This window comes from Rhododendron vialii, chromosome 6a, assembly GCF_030253575.1.
Source record: "Rhododendron vialii isolate Sample 1 chromosome 6a, ASM3025357v1".
In the NCBI taxonomy this organism is placed as follows: domain Eukaryota; kingdom Viridiplantae; phylum Streptophyta; class Magnoliopsida; order Ericales; family Ericaceae; genus Rhododendron; species Rhododendron vialii.
In genome coordinates this window covers 2,461,186-2,489,168 of record NC_080562.1, presented here as the reverse complement: position 1 = coordinate 2,489,168, position 27,983 = coordinate 2,461,186, and the positions used below count along the sequence as shown (strand labels likewise).

At 37.0% G+C, this 27,983-nt stretch overlaps 1 protein-coding gene across 4 annotated transcripts; it reads left to right on the top strand.

The window, feature by feature from the left end:
- The first annotated feature begins 27 nt into the window (after positions 1-27).
- LOC131328812 (thaumatin-like protein 1b) lies at positions 28-27,665 on the top strand. Of its 4 annotated transcripts, none has more exons than XM_058361727.1 (4): positions 28-434; positions 848-1,193; positions 1,651-2,004; positions 5,373-6,093. In XM_058361727.1, exons 1-4 carry the CDS (start codon positions 371-373, stop codon positions 5,620-5,622), a joined length of 1,014 nt encoding a protein of 337 aa, XP_058217710.1. In that variant the 5' UTR covers positions 28-370; the 3' UTR covers positions 5,623-6,093. The 4 variants fall into 4 exon arrangements, with proteins under 4 accessions (XP_058217710.1, XP_058217713.1, XP_058217712.1 ...); XM_058361730.1 differs by lacking the exons at positions 848-1,193; positions 1,651-2,004; positions 5,373-6,093 and adding exons at positions 19,966-20,311; positions 21,705-22,058; positions 27,277-27,665 and having other exon boundaries at positions 82-434; XM_058361729.1 differs by lacking the exon at positions 5,373-6,093 and adding an exon at positions 27,277-27,665 and having other exon boundaries at positions 93-434.
- The last annotated feature ends 318 nt before the right edge of the window (positions 27,666-27,983 follow it).

Genomic DNA, 27,983 nt, shown 5'->3' with positions numbered 1-27,983 from the left:
ATAAAAGTCCTTTCATGCTTTTGCCTTGGCTCAAACAAAAAGAATTGGTCCCACTATACAATTCCAGCTTAAACTTTACACTTCCCCATTCCCACGGGTATAATCCTCCTCCCACCTCCACTGCTCTCATCTCTCTCTCCCTCTCTCTCTATATATACAATCACATTCCCATCTCTCACAAAAAATCTCAATATCCCCCCGGCTAGCAGGGGAGAGGAAGAATTAATCTGGGTGTGTTCCCTTTTAAAAAACAAAGCTGGGAGTTGCCCCACGCCATTCCTCCTCCTCCTCCTCCTCTATAACATCCATTACATACATTCACACATATATCTATCAGTCTCTCTACCTATCTATACACTCCAAAGTCCAAATGGCTCAATTTCGCTTACTATTCTCTCTCCTCTCCCTTACACTCCCTCCCCTCTTCATTTCAGGTACCACTCAAACAAACCCACAAACACTTTTTTTTTTGGTAATGCAGGGTGTCCTGAATCAGTTTGTGCACACCTCAAACTAAGCCCTGTAGTCTCTTCCATGGCTGTTTCACACGCTTACGCGAGTGAGATGGCCCCAAAGTTGTTGACAGTCCTAAATTAGTTTGCGCGCACCTCGAACTAAGCCCTGTAGCCTCTCCTATAACCGTTTCACACGCTTACGCGAGTGAAATGGCCCCAAAGTTGTTGACATGGAAAATTAAATCTGAAATGTTATGAAGAAACAAATCCTTAAGTCTCCGGCTAAGATGACCAACCTCTTGGGTTTACCCACAAACACATTGTCCTCAAATGTTTCCAATTCATTTTTCCAAATCTCATTTTTTCTGCTTGAAATGTCTTCGAACTTGCAGGAGTTTCATCAGGAACATTCACGCTACTAAACAACTGCGACCACCCTGTCTGGCCGGGCATTCTATCGAACGCCGGAATCTCGCAGCTCTCCACCACCGGTTTCGTCCTCCAAACAGGCCAGTCGAAGAGCTTAAACACCCCGTCCCACTGGGGCGGCCGTATGTGGGGCCGCACCCACTGCGCCCAAAACCAATCCACCGGTGAATTCTCCTGCGTCACCGGCGATTGCGGCACCGGAAAGATAGAATGCGCCGGGAACAACGCCCTGCCGCCCGCCACGCTGTTTGAGATCACCCTCGACGGCTACGGCGGGTTGGCCTTCTATGACGTCAGCTTGGTCGACGGGTACTGTCAAAACTACTTCCTCCTTAGAAACGATAGTCCACCACGAAAAAACGTACAATTACAATTTCCAAATAAAAAGTAAAAGTAACTCAATGCTTAATTTTTGCTAAATTTCTTTCTCTAACTTGTATATTTAATTGGGGATGTTGCTGTGCGGGCATTCGAGTTGTCTGTTTGGCAATCAAATAGTTCAAATTTCATATACATTATTCGAGCATTCAAACTGTTTATTGCCAAGATAAAATGTGACCTGCTAGATTGCCGAACGGACGGCCATATACAACACCGAACTCCCCCGGGTTTATTGATAATGAACTACTATTATTTAAAAACAATGAAAGTATGATTTTAAATTATGAATATTCCTCTATTTGTAAATGTTCAACCTGAGCGTACCGTTTGATTTTATAAAAGTCACACTAACATGGAGGTTTATATTATTAAAATGTTCCAACAGGTACAACCTCCCGATGCTGGTGGTGCCGCAGGGTGGAACGGGGGACAACTGCACAAGCACGGGATGCTCGGCGGACTTGAACGGCCTGTGTCCGTCGGAGCTGAGCGTGACGGATTCCGAAGGTGACGGCGTCGTGGCATGCAAGAGCGCGTGCGAGAAGTTTGGGAGCTCGGAGTATTGCTGCAGCGGCGCGTACGCCACCCCGAACACCTGCAAGCCGTCGTCGTATTCGGAGTTGTTTAAGAGGGCGTGCCCGCTCGCGTACAGCTACGCGTATGATGACAAGACGAGCACTTTCACGTGTGCCGGTGCCGCCGACTATCTCATTACCTTCTGCCCTTCACCAAGCACCAGGTAAATTTTATTCAAATGCCCCCCCTACATTTTTGTGGTTTTTTTTTTTAATTGGAGGTCAAGGGTAAGTGCATCTCCAACCCTTCACATCAAATCGGGGATGCCAATTTTTTTTTGAAGGCTGATGTGGCATTTTAGCATCTCTAATTTGACATCAAAATCTCATCTCCAACTCTTATGTCAAATTCTATTTATTTGACATCAAATTATCCATCTTCAACCCTTATGTCAAAATACAAATGGTCATTTTTTGAAATTTGACATGGAGGAAGGTGGCTGTCAAAGTTGGCATGGGCTTGCCTTCAAATTCACGTATATTTGGCATCAAAGAAGGCTGTTAAGTTGAATTAAATTTTGATGTCAATTTTTACTATTAAGATGTTCACGTAAGAATTAACATCTCTCATTGAAGATGTTCTAAAATCGTCCGTTTATTAAAACTGGAGAAAAAATCCTGTCAGTTGGGACGTTGTGGGTTGGCAAGATTTGCGTGCTTTTCTCGCATTCCCAAGTTGGTATGGGGAGAGGGGAGATTCTTGCTCCGATCAAGAAAAAGCTGCTACTGTCACGCTTATCGGCCATTTTTCGATCATTTCTCTCTTACATATGTAGGGGCTCATTTTACAATTAAATTTGTGAAGTCGACATACATGTGAGAGAAAAGTAATCGGGGATCGGTAAAAATGTGTGTAGTAACGTAAATTATAGATGGTTGAGGCCCTTTAGACTTACTCTACTCGTTTGCCGCAGTATCCTTTTTACATAAGTAAAGTAAAAAAGTAGTATCATAATGTTAAAGGAGTAGCAAGGATGTTTTATTTACCCAAAAAAAGAAAAGAGTAGCAAGGGAAAAAAAAACTGAAGTAAAAAAGTGAGATCAAAACTCTTTTGGGGAAATTTTGATGACGATGCTGATTTTGGCGCTTTATTTTTTTACGCGAATGATTCATTTTTAATGTAAAGTTATTAATAATTTCATGTACAAAATGGAATACCTGCCTACAAAATTTTGGAAAACGTGAAAATCAATTCTCTTTGGTGGGTCTGGGTTCCTTTTTTTTGAAAGAGAGATCTCAGCTAATTTTAATGCTCCACATGCAAATGGTCAGGAGGTAGTCCCAATAACCTATCATAATGGAGTGGCATTAAAAAAGATTTTTAGGAAGGTTCATAATTGCGTCACATAGGTGCTAATGTACAGCTCAATGGCCTACCCTTCTTGTTTTGATTTTTGTGTTAATTTTAATTTCTTATATCTTTTAATATAAATCTCAAAAAATATGCAATATGAATCTTGTTTGATAGTTCTCGATCAGTTTTATTATACAAAATTTTCAAACTCATGAAAAACATTATAGTTTAAAAGATATAAGCGATAAAAATGACACGAGTTTCAAAAATTGTCATCTTTTTTAGAACGAAAGGAGTATTAGGTTTCATATAAATGTGTGGTAGATGACGGTCCTCCAAGACCGCTAAATAATTTTCCGAATACGTGCGTTGGCGGTTCTTTGTAAAAAATTTAACCATTTTTAGGCCGGTTTTGGTACGGGGCGATGCCCCCCTCGTAATTTTTTTTATCGTAAAAAAACTCATCTCCTCGCAAAATGAGGTGGAAAGACTAAAATTTCATTCTTTAAAGACTACTTTACAACGAGTTTGTTTCGGATTCGTAAACTTTATTCTTTTGCCGACAAGTTTTTGGGTGCCGAGTGGTACTCGTCAGCGATTCCAGCCGTCCAAACGTGTGTTGGACAGTCTGGATTTTTGAGAGATAAAAAGAGAAAAGAGAGTGGTGAGGCGAGGGGGGAGAGAGGGAATAAATATGAGTCTTCTAAAACAAGTTTGGATGGTCCAATGGTCGGGATCGCTGACGAATACCGTCACGGAAATTTCTCTTATTCTTCTACGGGTGCCAGTATCTATTTTAAGCAAAACGTTACACAACTCACCTTAAAATGAGTGCATTTTACAGTCAAGTAGTCAAAAGACTCAAAACTATGACTTCAGCTTCTTTGAGATATCTGGTCCTGGTCCTGTGGTTCACTGGGGTCCGTTGAAAATCTGTATTTTTTGTCTTTATTTAATTTTTTTTTATTTGTTAATTTTTTTAAGGATTATTATTTTGTCATGAAGAAATAAATCTAAAAAGTAAAAAATTACGATCAAAAGATAATTTTTTAAAATAAAGACGAAAATAAGTCAATAAGTCAATTTTTTCGTCTTTATTAAAAAAAAATTGAATTTCGATCGTAATTTTTTACTTTTTAGATTTCTCTTGTCTTGACATAACAATAATTCTCAAAAAATTGGCGAAAGATTAACAAATGTGAAAAAAAATTGAATAAGAAAAAAAGAAAGAAAAGCCGAATGACTTTATTTAGCCGGTGGTCAGGATTTGCGAGGGCAATACAGTCATTTGGTACTGTCAACGATAGATACTGTGTATTCTTTTCTGGGTTTCCCCATGACGATGCACGTCTTTTCTTTTTAGTAGCAGAAATTGCTGAAAGCATCCCAAGTCCCGACACTAGCCTTGGAATGGGGGTTTTGGCTTTTTCGTTTTCTTTAACGGTCACTCAATTACCAGGCCTATGGACGCAATTATCCGGTGCTCCCTATGGCACTTCTGAGTTTTCCAAAAAATAAGCCCTAGGTTTTTCTTTTCGTTTTGTGCTGGTCCAAATGCATTTGTCAGTTGTGTCCAAATTTTGTAGATAGTAGATTTGTCTCGATGAGTGCAATTTTTTTTTTTTTGAAAATAACCAGTTTTTATCATTTTTAGCCAAAAAAGCAGAGCTAAAAGCGTTAAAACTTTGATATTTCCAAAAATAATTTGTGTAAAAAATCATAAGTTCTTTACTTATTTGATTCCTCTTATCGAGAAGAACCGTTAATTCACAAAAAAAATTAGCGCAAAACTAACCAATGAAAATTTTTCTAAAAATAAGGATGTATATATAAAAAACAAGAAGAAGAAGCCTCAAGGCTTGTCTTGGGAAACCTAGGCCTCGTCGTCGCCGCTGAGGTTTAGTCTTTAACAACTGATATCCCTTTTAGGGTACGGGAAATGACGGTAAACGCTATGTGATTTCAATGATCATTTTACCGACAAACCAAGGATTTTAAGGCTTTTCGAGTTTCGTTCTTATTGTTAAAAAATTTCACATTTTTTAATTTTGCGTTAAATTTTTGTACATTATCGATGTGATCTTTAAAACGCATTGGAAAATAATTTGATGTGATTTTTATCGATGCCACAGAGGAAGTTTTATTTGTATACATACATATATTGCATTATCTATTGTCGGTTTTGATCACTATGTTACGAAAATGTCTAAGTTTAAAATTCCACTTTGATTCCGCAGCAAGAAGTCATCGTCGGGAAGTCAAACTCCGGTGACGCCCGACTCGCCGGCCACCGCGACGCCCAACTCGCCGTCGTCCATCGACAGCACCATGGTGTACGAAGGCGCACTGGATTCCAGCAGCGCGTCATCGCTATCATCCTCGCCGTCCACGTTGTTCCTCCACGTGTTTCGATCTCACCCCGTCGGCGGTGCCGTCGCCATCGTCTCAGCTCTCTGGCGGTTGATGATGATGACTCACCACTTCTAAACTCCTTCTATTCTAAACCACAAAAAAAAAAAAAAACTAACCTTTTTCTATTGATTAATCCGTTACCTTCCAAACACGGCCTTACCCCATCTGCCTTTGTCGGAATCTGGGTGTTATGTCACGTGTGGACCAGTAACTCGATCTGTGGCCCTTTCCTTTTGTATGGGCCTCCTGCCTCGGCCTGGGCCCATCGATTCTGGCCCATGTGACGAGGAACCGAGTCACCTTTGAAAAGATCACGAGTCACTCTCAGGTTATCTTCTCTCATTTTTTCTTTATTTAAATAGTGTAGTTTGGGGTTGGGAATTAATTGGGAGTAATGTTTTTTTTTTCTATATATATATATATATATAATATATTTAGAATTAGAGAGGGGAGGATATTCATTTATTGGTTGGGGGAAATTTTTATATGTAAAACCAATTCATTTTGGTGCCAATAATATGAAGTCTGAATTTCATTTTACTACCATTTTAATTTGTCTTGTTCTCTGTTGTACTGTACTATTTTATAGAGCAACTTGTTCGGTTATAATCTAAAAATATCGAACCACTTATTGCTTCAGATAATATAAACAAGTGATTTTAATTTGCAATAATGGCGCGGATGGTGACGCAGATGTTTGTAAATCCCTGATGGGGATATACACTATAGTTTTGTAATCTCAGTAAGTGCAAGTAGCAATATAGCCAATTTGTTGGATCGAAATCGGTTCGCGGTCAGAAACATGACGCGGCGTTGAAAACTATGATCTAGTTGATTGATGTACATATGCATCAAGTTTGATAATTTACCCGTCGTCGGCCGTTGTCATTGCTGACTACTGTCACCTCTGCTAATGCTGCAAAATAGAAGAAGCTGTGGACGATAAATCTTACTACTGCAATTAAATTGTCACTTTCTTCATTTCAGCTAGTCCCTATACAACAAATTAAAGTCCAAACCATTACCAAACAATGTTGAAAATGAGGGAGATCACTCCCTGGATCTGTGTAGGGCACATAAGGATAAGACTAGATGTTTGCAATATGAATGCATTTTTAACATTTTTTTTTTTTGGAGGATGTCATGGTCCATGCTTGTCACACCAAATTATTAATAATTAATATCCCTTTTTAGTACTGATGTTACCTATGAACAAATAAAGTGTACCAAAAACCTATAAACAAATTATGGTTGTGACTTTAGATCAGGAAATTAAGACCTTAGTGGTGTTGTTGCAATTGCCTGCCTTGTACTATTTTTGCTTATCCATTAGGTGGTAGTACCATTGGTTTTTCCTTTCTTTTTTGGTTAAACACTGTGGAAAATTAACTTTGGAGAAAGTAATTCCCACAAAATTACTCCATCGGGCCTTGTTTGGTTTGGATTTTGAGAGATGTTATTTGAAAGTAATGAATTGAAAGAAATAGATACAAAAATTTTTATCAAAAATCGTGTCTAGAAATTTTGAGACCTTAAAACGAATAAGACTGCCAGACTGCGCAGTTTTGTTTGAAAAGAAAAGCCATCAGAATTTGACTTTACTGACCGACATGCATGCATGCTCTCAAATTCAATCATTGACAATGATAATTAAAATGCTTCAATTAGAATTAAAGGCATCGGAAAAAAAAATCTTCATCAAGTGATATTTTGGGCGATTGTGAACAAATTCATTAGATCCCAAATCACATGGTTTGTGTGAGAGTGGATGTGCGGAGCACAAGCATGAGTGCTTACAAACACATTCCAAACTACTACAATTCGCAAGAGCGAAGATTGATAGGGCGAGCGTAATACGAGGATTGAGAACGAGAGCGCATGACATTTTGAAAATTATATATATGCTGAAGGTTAGGATTGATGCTGCAAATGTAAATGTTGAAAGATTTAAAAGCTTTTCGAGATTTCAGGTTGTTTTCTAGATTTCAATATTATATTTTCCGTTTGTGCTAGGTTAATATCTATGTTTTCTTGTTATGCGTACTTTCTTTATTGATTTAGGTTTCTTGATTACAAAGTTTTGGAGCCTATATAAAGGCATACTAGCGGTACAATATAATGAATATCAATTGAAAAAAAATCTCGTCAATTATCTTTTCGTACCTATACATGCATTCAGGCTGCATGGCTCCAACATAATTTCCAAATACCAAATTATTCCTACAAATTTTTTTTTTGGTCGCAAATTAGTTATAGGTCACCGTAATACTTTACAGGACAACAATTTTGTGTACAGAAATGAATACTAATTACAGAGTATTTCTTCCCTATTTTTGAAAAGTAAATTTATTCATCCATTTGCTTCTTCTCTGGAATAAATGTGTCGTTGCAAAAGGACTTAGAGCAATGCCTCCAAAGTCCAAACCACTAAAGAATAGTATTACTTATAAATGATAACACAATTCAAATATATATGTCAAGATGTCCCGGGATAAGGGGATGAGAATTGATAAATCTGTTTGCCCTGTTCTTTCATACGAGCTTAAATTGTATCGAGCTACAGACCCTATACTTATATAAGCTACGGGCCGTAAATCCTAAGCTAGCTTAAAAGTTTTTTCCAAACCAAAAAATAAAAATACCTTTTACTTGCAAGTTGCAATACGAAAGATATTTACTGTTATAATTGTATTCCCAAATATGTATTTTGTGTAGGTATATCCACCAAGAAAACATTTGAAATGTGAACAGGAAATTTCCTTTTTTTGATTTAAGTATATATTTTTAATTTTTTGATGGAAGCATTGGACGCTTCCGTGGCGTGCACGTTTTTTATGCTTTATTCAAAGTCACTTGCTAGGCATGATACATGATGTAGTAGTAATTGGTGGAGTACTATTGAATTCAAAAAAGTTAGCATTCTATTCAAATTGCGGCAGTGTCCCCTTTTGTATTTCGTTTTTTTTTTCCTCTGTAATTTTGGACCAATAATGTTTGCGGCAGTGCATGTTTTTAAAGAGGGCAGTGCCAAAGGCAGTTTAGAACTTGGGACAAGGAGTGGCAAAAAATGAAAAAAAAGAGAGGACAAATTACCAAAACCACCCCAATGTTTCTGAAATTTACAAATGCCCCCTCACCTTTGGAAAATTACAAAATGCCCCCTATGTTATTACAATGGACCAAATTATCTTTTTGTAGCCAGTGAAACGCTATTTCCACACCTCTGCAGCCTTTCACAAGCTACAAAAGGACACTGCGGTCCATTAATTGTAATTAAGATTTGATGATGTTAGATAGATTTTGTTGAATTTTCCAGCAGCCACGTCACAATAAGGGTGTAATTTGTTAGTATGTGATAAAGGGTATTTTATAATTTCCCAAAGGAGTGTGGGACAATATGTAATTTGAAAAACCACAGGGGTGGTTTTGGTAATTTATCCATGAAATCATGAAAAAATAAAAAAAAAATTATCCAAATCCGGTGTCCATAAAACAATAGAAAATTCTAAAATCAGCCTAATGGGCTGACAACAATAAGTGTGTGAATGTGTATCAAATGGTGCAAAAAGTACACAGAAAGACATATTTTCTCTGTCTTCTAGTGTACTTATCATCAATCCAGTGGGTTGACAATAGCAAGGCCGTAAAACAATACTCCGTAATGCCTTCTCATGCGTATCTGGTTTTTTTCTTTAAGCCAATTTGATTCCTTGAAACAAGAAGGAAAAAACAAAGAAAGCCCATGGGCTCAGACTTACCGGGTAAAACACCTCTTAAAGAAGAAGGGTCATTAGATCAAGCCCAAGAAAACATAAAGGTCCATATGCCAATCTTTCCTACGGAGTATAATATACCTTCAGTATAAACTTTTTATTTTTTATTTTTTTTGGCCATTCATTAAACATAATCTACTCTATCTTAGGAGATTTGGAAAATGAGATGGGTGCTTACAAGAATCAAACCATGCATGGGAGTATAAGAGAGGTACCAACTGCACTCGACTCCACTTGCCAATGTTAACTTACTCTCTCTTCTTCTCTAACGAAACCCAATTTGTTAGAATAGTTAGATTAGCTGTACAACTTGAAAGAGAAGTTGAACTCATCACCTCCTTTCTCGACACCTAAAGTGCACCCGTAATGACATTGAGCCAAAGGCTCCTTTGCAGCGCAAACTTACTTAAAATAAGGCAATAATTAATGGTTGTGGCAGGACTCCACAGAAACTAAACCTAAATCACATTAAATTAAGCTAAGTCGTTGTTGATTTAATAATAATAAAAAAACCTAAGTCTTCTATCCTAATTAATTGAGGTTGGCTAGCTAGCTATCTGAATCATATTAGGGGTGGATAGTGGATGGCTGGTTGGTTTCTACGGTAAGCGCACAACAGATTCAAGTCTGGAAGCTGAAATTTGGGGCATTTATAGGACTAACAATTATCCTGGAAAATGGCATGATGAATGTCAAAAGGTAGACCTTTTATTGATAACACTATATATATATCTATATTATAAAATAGAGCGGTTTTTGTCTATACATATAAATCCAGCACCCTCTACAACCGTCCGATCAATATTTCATGTTAGTTGTAGCCGTCTGATCGAGAGGATACTTCCTAATCTAAACTCCCCTAACCTTATGACCGGTAAACCTTTCAATTGATTGATTTTACGTTGTTTCCTTAACAAGATTTTCCTATTTAAATTTCCTACATCCAACTCAATAATTTCCTTTTAGGTTGATTTTTCTACATTCAAAAAGGAAACAAACATTTTTTGGTTCATACACTAAAAGGAAACATTCTTTGTTTTTTAAAGTTGATAATTGTTGTTTCTTTAAAACGGGGTAGCATTCACATACGTTTTCCTTCAACAATGAATCTACGTTTTCCTTAATAATCTAATTCATAAGCTTCTCCAAGAAGAGAAGAAATCAACTTTGATTGGAGAAAGAGAGAGAGTCATTACCTTTGCTTTGTCAGAACAAAAGGTAATCAAATCTTCTTATTTTTTTCGTTATTCTAATGTTTGTACATGTTCTCTCCCTCTCTCTAGGTTAGATGTTTTGAGGCAATTTGGAGTCATGTTATCTGGAGTAGTACACTGTTTCTCTCCATGGATAATTTTTTTAAAGTTGTAATAAAAAATGTTGTGTCGCGCCTTTTTTTTTTAATCGGCGTATTGTATCATGCCTTTAGTCATGGGCTATCACGAAATCCATGATACTATTTTTGGAGCTTTTCTATGGTCATGACAGTATTACTATTAATTGAATTAGTGGTTTGGTTTGTGATGATATTGATTTTTATATTCATAAATGTGTATGGCTTGGTGTATGACTTGCGTAATTGTACATGGCTTCCAGTTCTTTGTTAATACAAATCTTGCTTATCCACAATGAAGGCTTTACTACTTATTATGAGTTAATTGTGGGATTAGGAATTTATGAGACCGGTTGTCGGTCAGATTTTGATTCGCTAAATTATGATTAATATTGTAACGACCCGAATTGGGACGTTACAAATATAGTTGGGGTTCTGATTATAATTCTGACCCATTGTCGGTTTCGGTCAATCAAGGGCAAGGACTTGAAGTTTTTTTTGTAGTCCAAGATGTTATTTGTTAATGGGAGTAAAAAAAAGAACATTTTTATTTTCCTTTCATGTGCTTCCTTTTTGATAACTCAGATGTCCATGCCAATTTTCGAGCACCTCAACTAATCCTGAGAGCTCCACTGCCCATTTGCAGGGAGTTGCAGAGAGTACTCAATACTGATAATGTCTCGAAGAGATATGAATATGTTACCCCCAACAATTTGATGACATGAATATGTTACTTTATTGATGATTGCCGGGAAGTTGTAGTTGATATAGCTGCTATGGGTTAATTGACTCTCCTCTCTACCAAGGTAATTTGGGGCTTTTGGCATCTTTGTTTGTGTTGTGCCTAGCTATAAAACGTGCAGGGGCGCGCATGTGGTCTTATTGCACGTGTTGGAGTTAATAAATTGTTACTTTGAGCTTGATTTTTCTTAGACTTCGATTGTGCTCTAACGTAAACGGGCTCACTTGAAATTTAACAAAATGGGATACCTATTGTCATCTATTACTTCTCTAATTCTATTCAATTTTGGGTTAAGAATACGTTGCGCCGTGCCTTCAGGCACGGGCATCCGCTAGTTGATTTACAAGCTACAGCAAATATATATACAAGACCAAATCAAAAACGTATTTACAATTTAGGAAAACAAAGGAAATCAAGGTCTGATAGGAGGAGTAAATTTAGGGTCACATGGGTCAACTTGGTCTCCTCAAATCATGGGATTGATTGGCTTGATGATGATCTTCAACACTCCCCCTCAAGTTGTGGTGTATGTTCATAACACCCAACTTGCCCAGTAGAAAATGGAACTGATTTGAGCCTAGAGGTTTAGTGAAAAGATCAGTCGGTTGCTGAGTTGTAGACACATGAGCTGTTTGGATGATACCTGCTCGGATTCTGTCACGAACTACATGACAATCGATTTCAATGTGTTTCGTGCGTTCATGAAAAACTGGATTCGAAGCAATGTGGAGGGCTGCCTTGTTGTCACAATATAACCTGACTGGCTGTGAGTGATTTATCTTTAGGTCTTCCAATACTTGCTTTAACCAAGTAACCTCACAACAAGTTGCAGCCATTGATCTATATTCTGCTCCAGCTGAAGAGCGCGACACAGTTGTTTGCTTCTTTGTTTTCCAAGAAATAAGTGATTGGCCAAGTAAAATGCAATATCCAGCTACCTGCCATGTGTCTCTACAACGGGCCCAATCTGCATCACAAAAAGCCTCTAACTGAACCGGACTAGCGGCGGATAACAAAATACCTTGGTCCGGTGCTTGCTTAATATACCTTAATAGGCGGTGTGCTGCATCCAAGTGAGGAATACGTGGCTTGTCCATGAATTGACTCAACACGTGCACTGCATACACCAAATCTGGCCTTGTAATGGTCAAATAAATTAGCCGTCCAACAAGTCTACGATATGTAGAAGGATTTTCCAAAAGTTTTCCATCAAGCTCATTAAGCTTTAGGTTTTGTTCCACTGGAAACTCTACTGGTCTTGCTCCTAGGAATCCAGTGTCTTCAAAAATTTCAAGTGCATACTTTCTTTGCAACAAGTAAATTCCTTTTGTTGAATGGGCAACCTCTATGCCTAAGAAGTATTTGAGATTCCCAAGGTCTTTTAGCTTCAAACGATCATTCAAAAATCTCTTGATTTCTTGAATTTGTTCCATGTCATTTCCTGTCAAGATCACATCATCCACATAAACAAGGACAGCAGTAAAACGACTATTTTCAGATCGGACAAATAGTGAATAGTCTGCCCTAGATTGCTTATAACCAGCATCAATAAGTGCCGAGGATAACTTTGAAAACCATTTCCTTGATGCTTGCATGTTTGAGACCATAGAGGGATTTGTTAAGCTTGCATACACTTGTCTCCCCCTTTCGTCCGAAACCAGGAGGAAGAGCCATGTAAACATCTTTTTCGAGGTCACCTTGCAAGAAGGCATAATTCACATCAAGTTGATGGAGATGCCAGCCCTGAGTTGCTGCAACAGCGAGTAAGACTCGCACGGTTACTAACTTGGCAACAGGAGCAAATGTCTCACTATAATCCAAACCCTCTATTTGGTTGTAACCTTTTGCAATCAATCGAGCTTTATATCTCTCCACAGAGCCATTAGGATTGTATTTGATTTTGTAGACCCATTTGCAGCCAGTAGCTTTCTTCCCAGGTGGAAGGGAAGTTAAAGTCCAAGTTTGATTGGCTTCTAGAGCATCGATTTCAAGACGCATAGCATGTCTCCATTTTCGATCTTGCATGGCCTGCAAAAAATTCTGAGGTTCTATTTCAAGGGAAATAGAAGTTGTGAAAGCATGGTGGGAAGGAGATAAATTTTCATAAGAAAGAAAATTACACAAGGGATGAGAGGTACCGCTGGAAGTAACCATAGCCGAGTCCAATGATCGAGATGGGAGACTATGCCCAAGATGGAAATCACGCAAGTAACCAGGGGGCTTAGTGGGCAGAGTCGATTGGCGGGTAATTTGAGGTGGGTCACTTGATGGAATTGGTTCAAGGCAATATGAGCTAGAGGTGTGCTGGGACACGCTAGATGGGGTTGGTAATGGAATATCACCTGGAGGAATGGACACTTCTGAGCTAGAAGGTCTAACATTATGACGTGGAAATGGAGATGTTGATGGTATTTGTAAAATATTCTCATCAATTTCATCAATAGGAAGAGGCAATATAGGATGATTGGGTTCCTCAATAATGCTAGAGAAAGGGAAATTTATTTTCATAAAAGGTGACGTCACGCAAAACAAAAACCTGGTGACTATCAATATCAAATACTCTATATCCCTTTTGCCCATAAGGGTAACCAATAAAAACACACCGTGTGGAGCGAGCATCAAATTTAGATGGTTTATGTGCATGTGTGGAAGCAAAACACAAGCACCCAAAAACTCTCAAATGACTATAAGAAGGTTTCCGTTTGAACATCTCGTATGGGGACTTGTCGGACAAAATGGGCATCGGGGTTTTATTGATCAAGTATGTGGCAGTAAGGGTAGCATCACGCCAAAAATATTTTGGTATATTGGCTTGAAAAAGCAAGGCGCGTGCCACATTAAAAAGGTGACCATGTTTTCTTTCCGCGACTCCATTTTGTTGTGAGGTAGATACACAACTTGACTGATGAATAATCCCTTTTTCTAAAAAATAATTTGCCATGTTAAATTCTTGCCCATTATCAGTCCTAATGATCTTAACCTTTGAAGAAAATTGGGTAGCAACAAGTTGTACAAAGGATTTCAAAAGGCCTTGTGTTTCTGATTTGTAACGCATCAAATAGACCCATTTACAATGAGTGTAGTCATCTACAATGGTTAAGAAATACCGAGCCCCACACAAAGAAGGAGTTCGATAACCATCCCAAATGTCCATGTGCAATAACATAAAAGGTGAGACGGATGAACTTGTACTGGAAGAAAATGGGAGTCTTTTTTGTTTTGCTAAAGGACAGACTAAGCACTCATCAAAATCAGAGGAATCAATATCTGAGGTGTTCTTAGAAAGAAGTTCTAAACGGCTTTTGGATAGATGCCCGAGTCGGCGATGCCACAATTGAAAAGAGGATAGTTCGACTACCTGACAACTAGCTCCCCTTGAGGTTGAAAAATAGTAAAGGCCATCCCACATAGTCCCTGTCCCAATCATCTTTCCCTAGCATTGGTCCTGAATGACACAAGAATTCGATGAAAAATTAATCACACAGTGTGAAATCTGGGAAAGCTTACTCACAGAGATCAAATTGAAGTGGAAAGAAGGAACACATATGACATTTGTTAAAATTAAGTGAGGAGAAAATTCAATGGACCCAATATGTGTGACAGGTGCTGCGGTTCCATTCGGCAATGTGACTGTTCGTCCCTTCACAGGTAGCAACGAGGTCAAATGAGTTGGGGAGCAAACCATATGATCAGTAGCTCCACTGTCAAGGATCCACAGAGTGTGATCAAGAGAGGACGAAAGGCACAGTGCTTCACTCGATAGAGTAGGTGTGTAACCAGCATGAATAAAAGTCCTTTTTGAGTTTGCCATAATCTGATGCTATAAGACAAGGATTGTGAAGTAAAGATCCATGCAAGTAAGAAGGAAATAGAATAAAAAAAAAAGAACCCAGCAGAATAATTTGGCAGCCACAAAGATCAAAATCTGGATGGATTTTGGTTTTGAGAATATCACAATCCAGTATTTCCGTCTTCCCGGTGAGATGGCCGTGAGGTTTCTATGATGACTAGAGTCGATAAACCTCACGGAGGCAACGGTGCCGTTGAGGATGACTTGATAACGTGGTGTAGATTCTACCGGACTAGACAAGCAATTCCGGTCACCAAGATCGGTGCCGCTCTGATATGAGGAGTAAATTTAGGGTCACATAGGTCAACTTGGTCTCCTCAAATCATGGGATTGATTGGCTTGATGATGATCTTAAACAATGAATGTGCAGTTGGAATCAGACTCGTTAATTGATTGCGGTGAAGCTGATGAATGAGGGTGTGCCTGGGAAACATCCTCAAAGTAACATCATTAACGACGCCAAGATGAGACTCACTCGAACGGGAACAACCTTATCCCACATCTACCCGTGATGTCAATCAATGTGCCAACCACCTTGCCCATCTCGGGACGGAACAAGAGGAACCTCTAGTTGTTATGGCTGATGCCCTTTTCTCCATGAGGGAGTATTCTATTAGGGACTGCCTAGACATTAAGGCAGATTCTAGACTAGGTTTTGTTTGATCTGTGTTATGTTTTATCATTCAGACTCGCACTTCTTATGCGGTTTATCTCTCTGTTTTAGTTTGAATGAAATTCCGAAGTAGCAAAAAAAAAAAAAAAAAAATGATCAGATCAACAAGTATAATATATATTCAATAATTTCATACTGTTTGTTACAACAACATCTTGTGTCAATTTTGGTCGTTCTCTTCCCATGGTTATTTCCATGAATTCATCTTGTGTCAATTTTGGTCTTTAAAAGATTAGTAAAAAAAAAAAAAAAAACTTATCATTCATATTTCTTTTTTTTCACGGAACTTAATTATCATTCATCTTTCTAACTACATAACATGAGCTGATTTCTGGCAGTTTTGGATTGGAGAGTCCAGCTGATCAGATATTTACTGGATGCACCGTTTCTTTTACTATCTCACATTTGTGTATATTCATTGTTTCATTTCCATAGTTCATTTCGCATAGATTTATAAATTATCTTCAAACCCTTTATATGTTCATGTGATTGCACCAGGGCTTCTAGAGTATATATTACAGCACGTGCAAAAGATTGCACGTTCAGAAGTTTTCCCGTCGCTATAGTCTTGCCTAATAAGTAATTAGAGCAATGCTATGGACAAATCAAAGTTTACATCCGTTTTTACATCTCTTAATCAAGGGCGGACGCAAGTAATGACAAGTGGAGTCTGGTGACCCCACTGAGTTGGAAATTACCCCAAGAAAGCTGCACAGTTTTGGGCTATATTGGTAAATTTGCTCCAAGAGATGTTATACTTTGCCCAAGTATCTCAACAATATTACAATTCTTGCCCTCAAAAAATCCTTACATCTGAGTCATCTGACCCTCCCTCTCTCTCTCTCCCCCTCTCTCTCAAAACTTTGGCAAAACTGACGTAAAAGTAGATTTTGTATCATAGATATGTTTTTCTCCAAGTTTCACAATCTTTTCGAGAGCCCGGAGTGAATTTTTTTCGAATGACACCCTTGACAAAATTCACAATAAATAATTTAGAACGATAAAATAAACATAGAAATTACTCCAATTGCAAGTATTTTAAATTATAAGTACACGAAATTAATAGTCATGCCATTAGAGCTCATGAAACAAATTCATACATATAAGACCGAAATCTAAAGATACTGACAGTGCACAACGGCGTGTGGGTCCCACATAGATAATCCGAGCCGTTCAATAATTTCAAAAAAAAAAAATGGAGTGGGCCCTTGAAAAATCAACTTAGTTGAATATATGTAGGTGCTCAAAATCAATCATCTAATTCTTCATTCATATTCGGCTTGGATTATCCGTATGGAACCCGCAGTGAGAATTGTGTGTTAGTATGTTCATCGTTGGTGTCCATAGCAATTCTGATATAAGACTTGACCCCAATGGCATAAAGTTCTAGGTCCGCCCTTGCTCTCGATCATAAGTGATGGTAGGACTTACAAAACTAATTAGCCGTTGCTATTGCACCATGGCCACCTCTACTAATGTTGAAAATATAAGAAGCCATCAACGTAAATCTTTCGTATTGCAAAATCTTTCAATTCGTAACATTGCCGCCTCTAAAAATAGAAGAAACCATGAACATATATAAATCTTTGTATGAACGTAAATCTTTCGTATTACTACTACAAAATAAATTGTCACTTTCTTCTTCATTAATATTTACTGGACCACGAGACCGAGCTTAGCTAGTCCAATACAACAAAGTCCAAACCATACCAAACAGTGTTGAAAAAGAGGGAGACCATTAATGCCCTGGATCTGTGTAGGGCACATTAAGGATTTTTTTTTTTGACGGCGAAAAAGGATATTATATTAATAAAGAGATGAAGCACCAAGAATTGACAAAAGATCAATCCGTACAACGCCCAAAATTAAGGATTAGACTAGATGTTTCCAATATGCATTTTAAGTATTTATTTTTTGAGGACGTCATGTTCCATGCTTGTCACACCAATTAATAGTATTCCTTTTTATTGATGGTTGTGACTTTAGATCAAGAAATTACAAACATGCTAGGAACACAATAATTCTAATACAACACTAAATCTCTCACACGTACGCATGAAAGTCAAGAAATTACAAAAATGCCAGGAACATAATAATCCAAATACAGTCTCTCACATATATGTGAGGCCTACACACTTGTGCGTGTGAACCCTAAATGTATGTGAAAGATTGTGTTTGATATTGTGCGTGTGTGTTGTTATGTATGTAGGAGCTGATCCTGGATTGGAGTCCTGATAGAGGGAATATTTGCACCTCTGCCTCACTAATAACTAGCTATTGCTCTCTCTATCCCTATTTAATAGTTTCTCGTTCAATTATACCAAATAAAAAATTAGTCATATTTTTAAATTGATAATAAATTTTATATTCAATATAAATCTTATTTGATAAATTTCAATTAATTTTACAAGACAATATTTATAAATTTATATAAAATATTATAAATTATAAAATATAATTAATTAAAAAATTGCATAAACTCGCAAGATGAACTATTAAATAGGATGGAGGGATTAATATATTTATAAAAGGGCAAAGTACAACTTTGTTGACTTATTTGACAGGCGAGAAGTCTTTATTCTACACTGGATAAATACAATACTCCAATATACAGTACTTTTGAAGAAATTAAGACCATCGTGCTGTTGCAAATAAAAAATGTTAGGTGTTGCACATCCCTTGGGTAGAACTGTTAGGTTGCACATGCCTCTTTCTTGCTTTTGGTAAATTAACTTTGGAGAAATACTCCCCGAGAAAATCTTGTTTAAAGAACAGCTATAAATAAGTGTTTACGGAATTCAATCTCGATCATTTAAAAATATTTTGGACGGTCTGAATTTTAAAAAAATTATTCGCGTGAATAGTTAAACTATTCTAGCAAATAAATTTTTCAAAATTCGGACCATTAATTATCGAAACGGACTGCTGAAATCACTCAAGTCCATAAAAAACTGCTGTAGGCTCCATAAATAAGTTTCTCTCCCCTCGTAAAATTACTTCATGGAGAACAACTGGAGTTTAGATTGGAAAAAGAAGAAGAAGCAGAATATGACTTTAGTGGCCGACATGCGCTTTACTTTCCTAACTTTGATGCCCGGTCTACCCTGAAACTCTTGGTTGACGCGGTTCTCTATCATTATTTTCAGAAATGTTAGGGACAAAGAAAATTTATCTTGAAAATATTCCGAAAACAGCAATTAATAGTTGAGGTTTACTTTGATATGTGTGATCCAATCATCAAAGTGATTCTCAACCATCGATTACTATTTTCGGGATACTTTCGGAGTAAATTTTCTTTGTACTTAGCATTTCCCCTTTATCTTTGGTCAAGTCTTTGATGGTCGAGTCAAGCTGATCGAGGAACCCTTCCCGAATGGGGTACAGTCGAGATCTTAAGAGGCATCGAGCTTCGAGATTAATCTTTAAAGTCATGTGTATGGTTTAAGAATTAACAGGTCAGCTGATACAGGTCGTATGAGAATTAAGTTATCAGGAAAAAAAATCTCCACCAAGTTGGATATGTTGGGAGATTATGGACAAATCCATTAGAACCTAAATCACATAATTCACGTGTAAGTACATGTGTGTGCACAAATTCGAGCCCGAAATCGTCTTAAAAACAATTCCGAACTACCATTCGTCTTCCTGGTAGTTGCCCCACACCATTCCTCTTCCTCCTCCTTAGAAATTACAGTAACATGCACATTCCAAAGCTGGGAGTTGCCCCACACCATTCCTCTTTCTCTCTCTCCTCTCTAAAATAAATATCTTTTACTTACATATATCTTTCTATCTATCTGTACAATCCAAAGTCCAAATGGCTCAATTTCGCTTACTAATCTCTCTCTTCTCCCTCACACTCCCTCCCGTCTTCATTTCAGGTACCACTCAAACGAACACACAAATACATATATGTCAATAATTAAATCTCGGATCAAGACCACTTATCAACCTCTTGGGTTACTCGGCCACAAACACATTTTACTCAAATGTTTCCAGTTCTTTTTCCAAATCTCATTTTTTGTGCTTCAAATGTCTTTGAATTTGCAGGAGTATTTTCATCAAGAACATTCACCCTACAAAACAACTGCGACCACCCCGTATGGCCAGTCATTTTCGATACCGGAATCTCACAGCTCTCCACCACCGGTTTCGTCCTCCAAACAGGCCAGTCAAAGATCATAAACGCCCCGTCCCAATGGAACGGCCGTTTCTGGGGCCGCACCGGCTGCGCCCAAAACCAATCCACCGGTGAATTCTCCTGCGTCACCGGCGATTGTGGCACCGGAAAGCTAGAATGCTCCGGGAACAGCGGCCAGCCGCCCGCCACGCTGGTTGAGTTCAGCATCAACGTCTCCAGCGGGTTGGACTTCTACGATGTCAGCTTAGTCGACGGGTATTGTTAATAGTTATACTACTTCCTCCATAGCAACGATAGTACACCAAGAAAACACTGTGCAATTTTCAGATAAAAAGTAAAAGAACTCAATGCAAGATTTTGCTTTCTCCAAGTTGTATATTTTATGAGATTTTCGTGATCAGCTTATTCGTGGAAAACACGCGACCTTAGCTGTTTGTTTCAGCAATCAACGGCATACATGTGTTTAATTTTTGACCGATAAAAAATATTTTTTACTGTTAATAGTTTGTGTTCAATCTTAATTGTCCAAAACACTTTTGAAAGGCCAAGATTAATCTCCGTAAACTTCATTTGCAGAACCTCCGTAAATAAAGATTTTTCCATATTTTATTGGTAATGAACTAATACTCCGGATTTGTCGGATCCAATTTGGGAATGATGAATTGGTATACAAGGACCGTGAGCAACTACTGTATAACTTGAGGTTAACCTTTTGAGTCACGTAATTTTAAGCTAAGAGTTAAGCAAGCCAGTTGGCGCGGGTGGTTATAGGATTACTTTATCTGTCCCAAATTGTTGGTACTCTATGAAAAGACGTATAATTTTGATACCAAAAAATAAAATATTTTCGCGCATAATTTTCAAATTTTCCTTATACCATATTAAAGATCTCATGAAGTACTTTAATTTGGTGTAAAGAAACTTAAAAAAATGATGCTTCGAAGTATTTTATTTTTCAATCCAAAAAGTACATGACTTTTCGTAAGGAACTAGCAATTTGGGACGGAGGGAATATTTAGGAAAAAAAAATGTATGATTTTAATTTATTAATATTCCTCTACTTGTTGTAAATGTTCAACCTGAGTGTACGGTATGATTTTTTTTATCAGCAAAAGAGATTTTATTAATCAGAGAACTGAAGTTACAAAGATTAACTAGGAACAGAAAAAATGGCATCACAATTTACAACCTATATTCCAATTATGTTGGCACCTAGATCGAAGGCAATCATATGCCACCCTCTACCAAAAGAAAAAAAGGAAGTTGGCAAGAAACCGATCAAAACCAGCAATTCTAACAAAACGATCCAAGGCCACAAAAAGACCCCAAAAACAAAACAGGATAACATAAGTACATAACTGAAAACGAAACTGTAGCACTGCTGGAAACTGATGAAACTGGAAGAAAGCCGCACCAACTAGATCTCAGCTTCAGTCAGGTGTGAAAGAGCATTGTATACAATAGTCACACTAACATGGAGGTTATTACGTTGTTAGGGGTTTGTTGGTCACGGGTAGCTTTGGAGAAAGTAATTTTAATTTTGATTTGTCATTGTCCTTTTACTCTTTGTATTCTTGTGGCGGTAAATAAATTATTTTTTTTGCTGATAAAAAAAACATGGAGGTTATTATTTAAAATGTTCCAACAGGTACAACCTCCCGATTCTGGTGGTGCCACAGGGTGGAACAGGGGATGACTGTAAAACCACGGGATGCATGGTAGACTTGAACGGGCTGTGTCCCTGGGATCTGAGCGTGACGGAGTCCGAAGGGAACGGCATTGTGGCATGTCAAAGCCCATGCGTGAGGTTTAACAAACCGGAGTATTGTTGTACCGGCGAGTATGCTACCCCGAACACCTGCAAGCCAACATTGTATTCGGAGTCGTTGAAGAGGGCGTGCCCGCTCGCATACAGCTACCCGTATGATGACGAGACGAGCACGTTCACGTGTGCCAGTGGTGCCGACTATCTCATTACCTTCTGCCCTTCACCAAGCACCAGGTAAATTTTGTTTATCGAAACTGGGAAAAGCTTGTCAATTTCGATAGCATGATCATATTCGCTTTGGGATTTTGGTTTTGGGTTGGCAAAATTTGCGTGCTTTGCTCTCATTTCCAAGTTGAAATGGGGAGGGGTAGATTCTCGCCAAAAGTGATTCAAATAAATAAGCAGTTTTGATCGTCAAAATGAGCGTATGGTAAGCTCACTGAGATCGTACTAAATATAATTTGGAGAGTTCACAATAGGCTGTTGTGAGGGTCATTTTAGGGCAGTGGGAGAGCCAAAATTTTGACCCCGGGGAGCCAACTTAATAGACTTATCTTTTTTTATTGGAATGTATACTTATTATATTATAAATTTTTTTGTTTTTCAATTCATTACATTTGAACATTGAAATAATTCTTTAAGCTACAATAAAAAATAAAAAAAACTTGTCACATGCTTATTTTTTATTAAAAAATAAGAATGTAAAATAATCGGATTTTTTATCAAATCAAATCAAAATTATTAAGATTATAAGTAGCTATACATAAATAATTATCAATAATATTCAAAATCAAATATATACAAAATTAAATTTTTACAACTCGAATGCTCGAAAAGCTGGAACCGGGATGGACCGGAAGGCCTTGGCCCCCGGGTCCAACATAGCTCCGCTCCTGTTTTAGGGCCCTTCCTAGAATAGGGTGAACGAAACCTTCTCTCCTATTAGCTAAGAAGAGAGAGAAGGACCAGTCTTAACCCAACTCAACTCCAACAACCCAAGTTACTTTCTATGCTTAATTTCAAAAAAAAAAAAAAAAAAAAATCCGAACAAGTTAAGGGAACTTAAATAGGGGTCCTTTCCCATATAAATACTTAAGTCCCCATCCTAGTGGTTTTAAAAACTTATCTTTTCATCCTCAAATTCAAATAAATCCTAAACTACCATTTTTCTCTCCTAATCTTTATAATATTTTACTCTCCTTTATCTTTCCTAATTTATCTCAATCTCTCTCCTATCTCTTTCTCTTCTAATCTTTTCTCTCGAATTTTCTCACACCTAAAATCTAAAAACAACATTTAAAAATAAAACTATCATCTACCAAACTTGAAAATGAATATTCATAATAAAATAGTCCCTACAAAACTACATTAAACTAAAATCATGACAAAATTTGAAAAAATCAAAACACACATACTGAAATGATGACAAAATTTATGAAATCACCATGAAAAAAAATATTTTGAATACGTATCGTAAAATATTGCCGACATACACTACACTAAATCGAAATAATGACAAAATTTGAAGAAATCAAAACACACCTACCAAAATCATGACAAAAATTGTGAAATCACCATAAAACATAAACATAAATTTTCATGAGAATTGATGATCAACTACGACAATCATTTTATGACAAAATTCTGCAATTTCACCACGTTTTATCACGACCCATTTCGCCACAAAATGATCAGTCAAACCATGCATTCAAATCAAATCGACCATACTTCTCACAAATAATTTCTACAAAATTACCAAGAAATTTGTAGCACAACACCGGTTCATGATTATTTTCTCCAAACCAATCATGTTTTATCATAAATTATTTCGACAAAAATCAGACAAAAAATTACACAATTTTGCTCCTCTGACTAACCAGAAACACATCAGGGAGTATTGCCTTTGGTCAAATCCAATTTTGATAGTCAAATGTTTCAATCAATGATTCAACAGGAGGGCTATAAGATGGATGAGAAAATACCCATGTGCCTCATCAAATCCCATCTTCAACTGTTCGAAAAAAATATCCAAAACCAATTAGGGATGTTTTAAATTTACAACAATAGAAACCAACCTTGGTGATACTCTTCCAAAAACATCATTGGCGGTATCTATGGTAGAAGAAAACCCATTTACAAATGTATACATCACGAAAAGATAGGGAACCCAACAAATCTAAGATAATGTTAGATATATCTCTGAGCACTAGAGTAGGGCTTTGAGCGCGACGACATGGGCGACGGCGTTCATGGTCAGATCTGTAGGAATGAGGGACGACGTTTGTGGCGGTGGGGTGTAGATTGTCAACGATGACAACGGCGACATTCATGGAGGTGGTCGCCGCTGCTCCTTTCTTTCCTTCTTTTTTTTTTTTTGCTGAAAACAGGGGGCCAAGAGAGGGGGAAAAGGAGGGAAGAGAGCGCGCGCAAGAGAGAGAACTCACCGGACATGGGACTCTCCGGAAGTGGATCGCCAAAGAAGAAATGGAGCAGGGGGAGGGATTTCGGTAGAGAGAGAGAGGTTGAAAGAATTTAGGGTTAGGAATTGTTTAGATAGGGAGAGAATTAATTATGGCAGATGGGGAAAATATATTAGTAATATATCAAAATATTAATTAGGTAGACAATATGTATATATATTATTATGTATAGGGGTATGATGGGGCAACTATTCATTTTGAGGATGAGGACATAAATATTCAAAACCACTTGGATGTGCACCTAAATAAGTCCTCCAACTAGAATGGCTATTTAATTTCTTCTATTTAACAAGTTGGAGTAGTTGTTATGCTCTCTCTCTTCCTGAACATTGTTTTATTTTTCTCTCTCCTAAACAACACTCTATATTACTGTGTATAGGAACAGACAAAACCGTAATTCGTAATTTTTTATTTTTTGCAATACCATCATTCATTATTTTTTATGAAAAAGTATTTGAACAAATTACTATCAATACCTTCGTTCATAGTTACGAAAAAGGATAAAAAAAAAAAAAAAGCAAGATCACAAAATTAGCAAATTCTTCATGAAGCACTCTGATCTCCATTCCAAAAACTGAGATATGTCCATTTCCATAAAAAGCTATATATGATATACTTCCATTTCTCATGACTTTTATAAGTTTCAAAACTTCAAAAGACAAAATGTCCAAAAGACAAATATCAAGAGCTGAACTTCAAGTTTCAAAACATTACTTGCAATGCAACATTTATGTGAGACATGTTAAGTTTCAAAACATTACAATTCAAGTGTGCATCTAAACTAGCTTTATAACCACCATCCCCTATGCTTTCATACCGTCATGCCACATTAGCTGTCACTGGGATGGCAACCTCGGCGCCATATTTGGTTGCTCCCCGGCCATGTGGGCCTTGGGTTGAAGTAGTATCATGTGTGTTAAAATGTTTAAATAATAAAGTTGACACACTCTTTAATAGCTTAAGCTTTTAGATGAGTTGATAATTAACAATCTAATATGGTATTATAGCAGGCAATAGATCATGTGTTTAAATCTCACCGCATACCTAATATTAAAATATTTACACATGTTAAGCCCACTTATGAAGAAGAGCCTAGCTACACGTGAGGAAGCGTGTTAAAGGTATAAATAATAAAGTTGCCCATCTCTCTCTAATAGCTTAAGCTTTTAGATAAGTTGGTAGTTAACAATCTAATAATGTGCATTTTCATCTTCTTCGACCTCCTTTAATGGTTTAGATGTTCTAGTCATTGCTTTCGTTGTGGAGTCCTCCCCTTTGCTACCTGAAAAGTTAAAAAATAATCTTCAATAAAGGCAAATAAAAAGAAATACTATTATACTCCCTCCGTTACTTTTTAAATGTCCATACGGTTTTGTATGTTATTTTCAATTGTTTATATTTCTTAATATATATTGCTAAAAATATGCAATATGAATCTTGTTTGATAGATCTCAATTATTTTTATAAGACACTGATTTTAAATATATGAAACATAATATACATCGAGATATATAAGCCATTAAAAATGACACGCAAAACCGTAATGGACACTTAAAAGGGGCAGAGAGAGTATATACTTGTGAGGTTGCAATTATATACATATATTCATAAAACAAATCATGTCAAGTTTTATGATAATATATTTGGATTAAGCACTTTTCGGTCATAGTTTGAGCTGATTTTATTGCAAATACCCTAAAAAAACATGTTTTAAACAAGTTGAACGGTTTTGATCATCAAAATATAACCCAAAAATGAGAGGTCCTCGCCGTAAGAAAAATAAGGGATCTCTCATAGGAAGGTCACTGTATACTTATCCTTTCTTTTATAAGAAAATCTTGTTTCCGGCTCTGCTGTGAAGAAACAATTTGCAGCCAACCACTAAACATTTGACACATCAGGCTAATTGTTCCTAGACAAGTGAGACAAAAAAAGCAGTGAACAGCACCGAATCAAACCCCTTCCATTTTAACCATGGTCAACCATATTGTTGTCTAGCCTAAGAAATTTAGGCTGAACTATTACAACTATTACAAGATGCCACAATTACATCTCTTGTACTCCATAGTAAATCTTTCTTCCTTTTGGTTTTCTTTTTCTGGAAGATTAAAATGGTCAATCCTAATTGTTCATTCAATGCTTAATTGTAAGAAATTAAAGGGTGGATTTGGCTTTAAAAGTCAAATAGTAACTTATTTTTTATTCAAACAAAAATTATGCATTTGTTAGTTTTGCGTCAAATTTTTGTGACTTATTGATTTGACTCGGCGAGAGGAATCGAAAAAATATAAATTGGGATCAAAACTCATAATTTTTCAAAAAAGACAAAAAAAAAATAGTTTTTTTGACTTATTTTTGTCTTTATTCAAAAAATTATGAGTTTAGATCATACTTTTTTACTTTTTCAATTCCTCTTAACGAGACGAATCAATAAGTCACAAAAATTTAACGCAAAACAAATAAATGCAAAAAAAATTTAAATAAAGACAAAAAAATAAGTCACCTTACTTTTTAATCTAAACCTACCCTAAGTTTTTAATTTTTTTCCTCTCTTCAACTTGATCAAGGAGAAGGAAGAGGACTAGATGAGGAGGATCCTAGTGCCTTAACAGACAACTTGATCATAATCAACGAAACACTTTAAGGAGAAGACGAACAGTGCTTCATCACTTTCTCGCTTCCCCTTCGCGCCTCTTTTCGTTTTGGGTTATTCGGCAATTGAAGGTTTTATCCGATAAAAGTAAAGAAAGGAACTTAACCATGGTTACAAGGGCAATTATTAACTGCAGTTAAAGCCAGGTGTTGAATGTTTAGTGGTTGGCTGCAAATTGCTTCTTTACAGTAGAACTGGAAACAAGTTTTTCTCTTCTTTCTTTTATATGGAGTCTTCTTCTTTTGCAGTTTGTCCTTTAATAAACCTCTCTTTCTTTTGTTATCTTGACTTGACGTGGTCTTTTTGTTGGATCTCGCAGCGGTGGCTCGTCATCCACATTTAAGGCTGAACTATTTTGTACGTTGGATGAAACGTTCTAATTCGCATGCACACCCAGAAGAAAGCACATCTGGAACTGTTACTTACAATTCCTTGTGAAATTTACGACAATCCACTACAATGAATTATGAGTGAAGGATCAGTGTCATTCAGAACTAAATCTCCATGAAGGTAAAAGACATCTTCATCTACAATTGTTCTAGCCCATCTCTTCAAATAATACCGAGACAAACTCTCATATTGTAAGTCATGAAATAACTCCAATGCATGTGAGCAAAGAATGCCATGGAATTCAAACTTTCGACAAGTGTATGATAACGAATGTTCCAAGCATTATATTTTTTAGTGTGCGAATTTTTTTTCCTACCATCCAACTCTTTAACAAAATGTATATGTACCAAATGTGCCATAATCGTTTTCCATTTCAAAGCAAATCCAAAGTTTGTTGGTATTTTCTTTGAAATAAGATGAACACCTTTGTCGTGTATTTTTCAGTTGCTTCACACTCAACAGACCAACGAGAAACTAAAATTGGCGACCTTTGCTGTGTCTTATTTACATAATTATTTTCAGATTCCCTTTCTTTTTCACGCCTACTAGCTCTGGCCTTAGCATATTGATTTTATCCTTTTCTTTTTTTGGGGAGTCTTTATTTTTTTTGTATGTCCCTTCACATGAACAAATAAG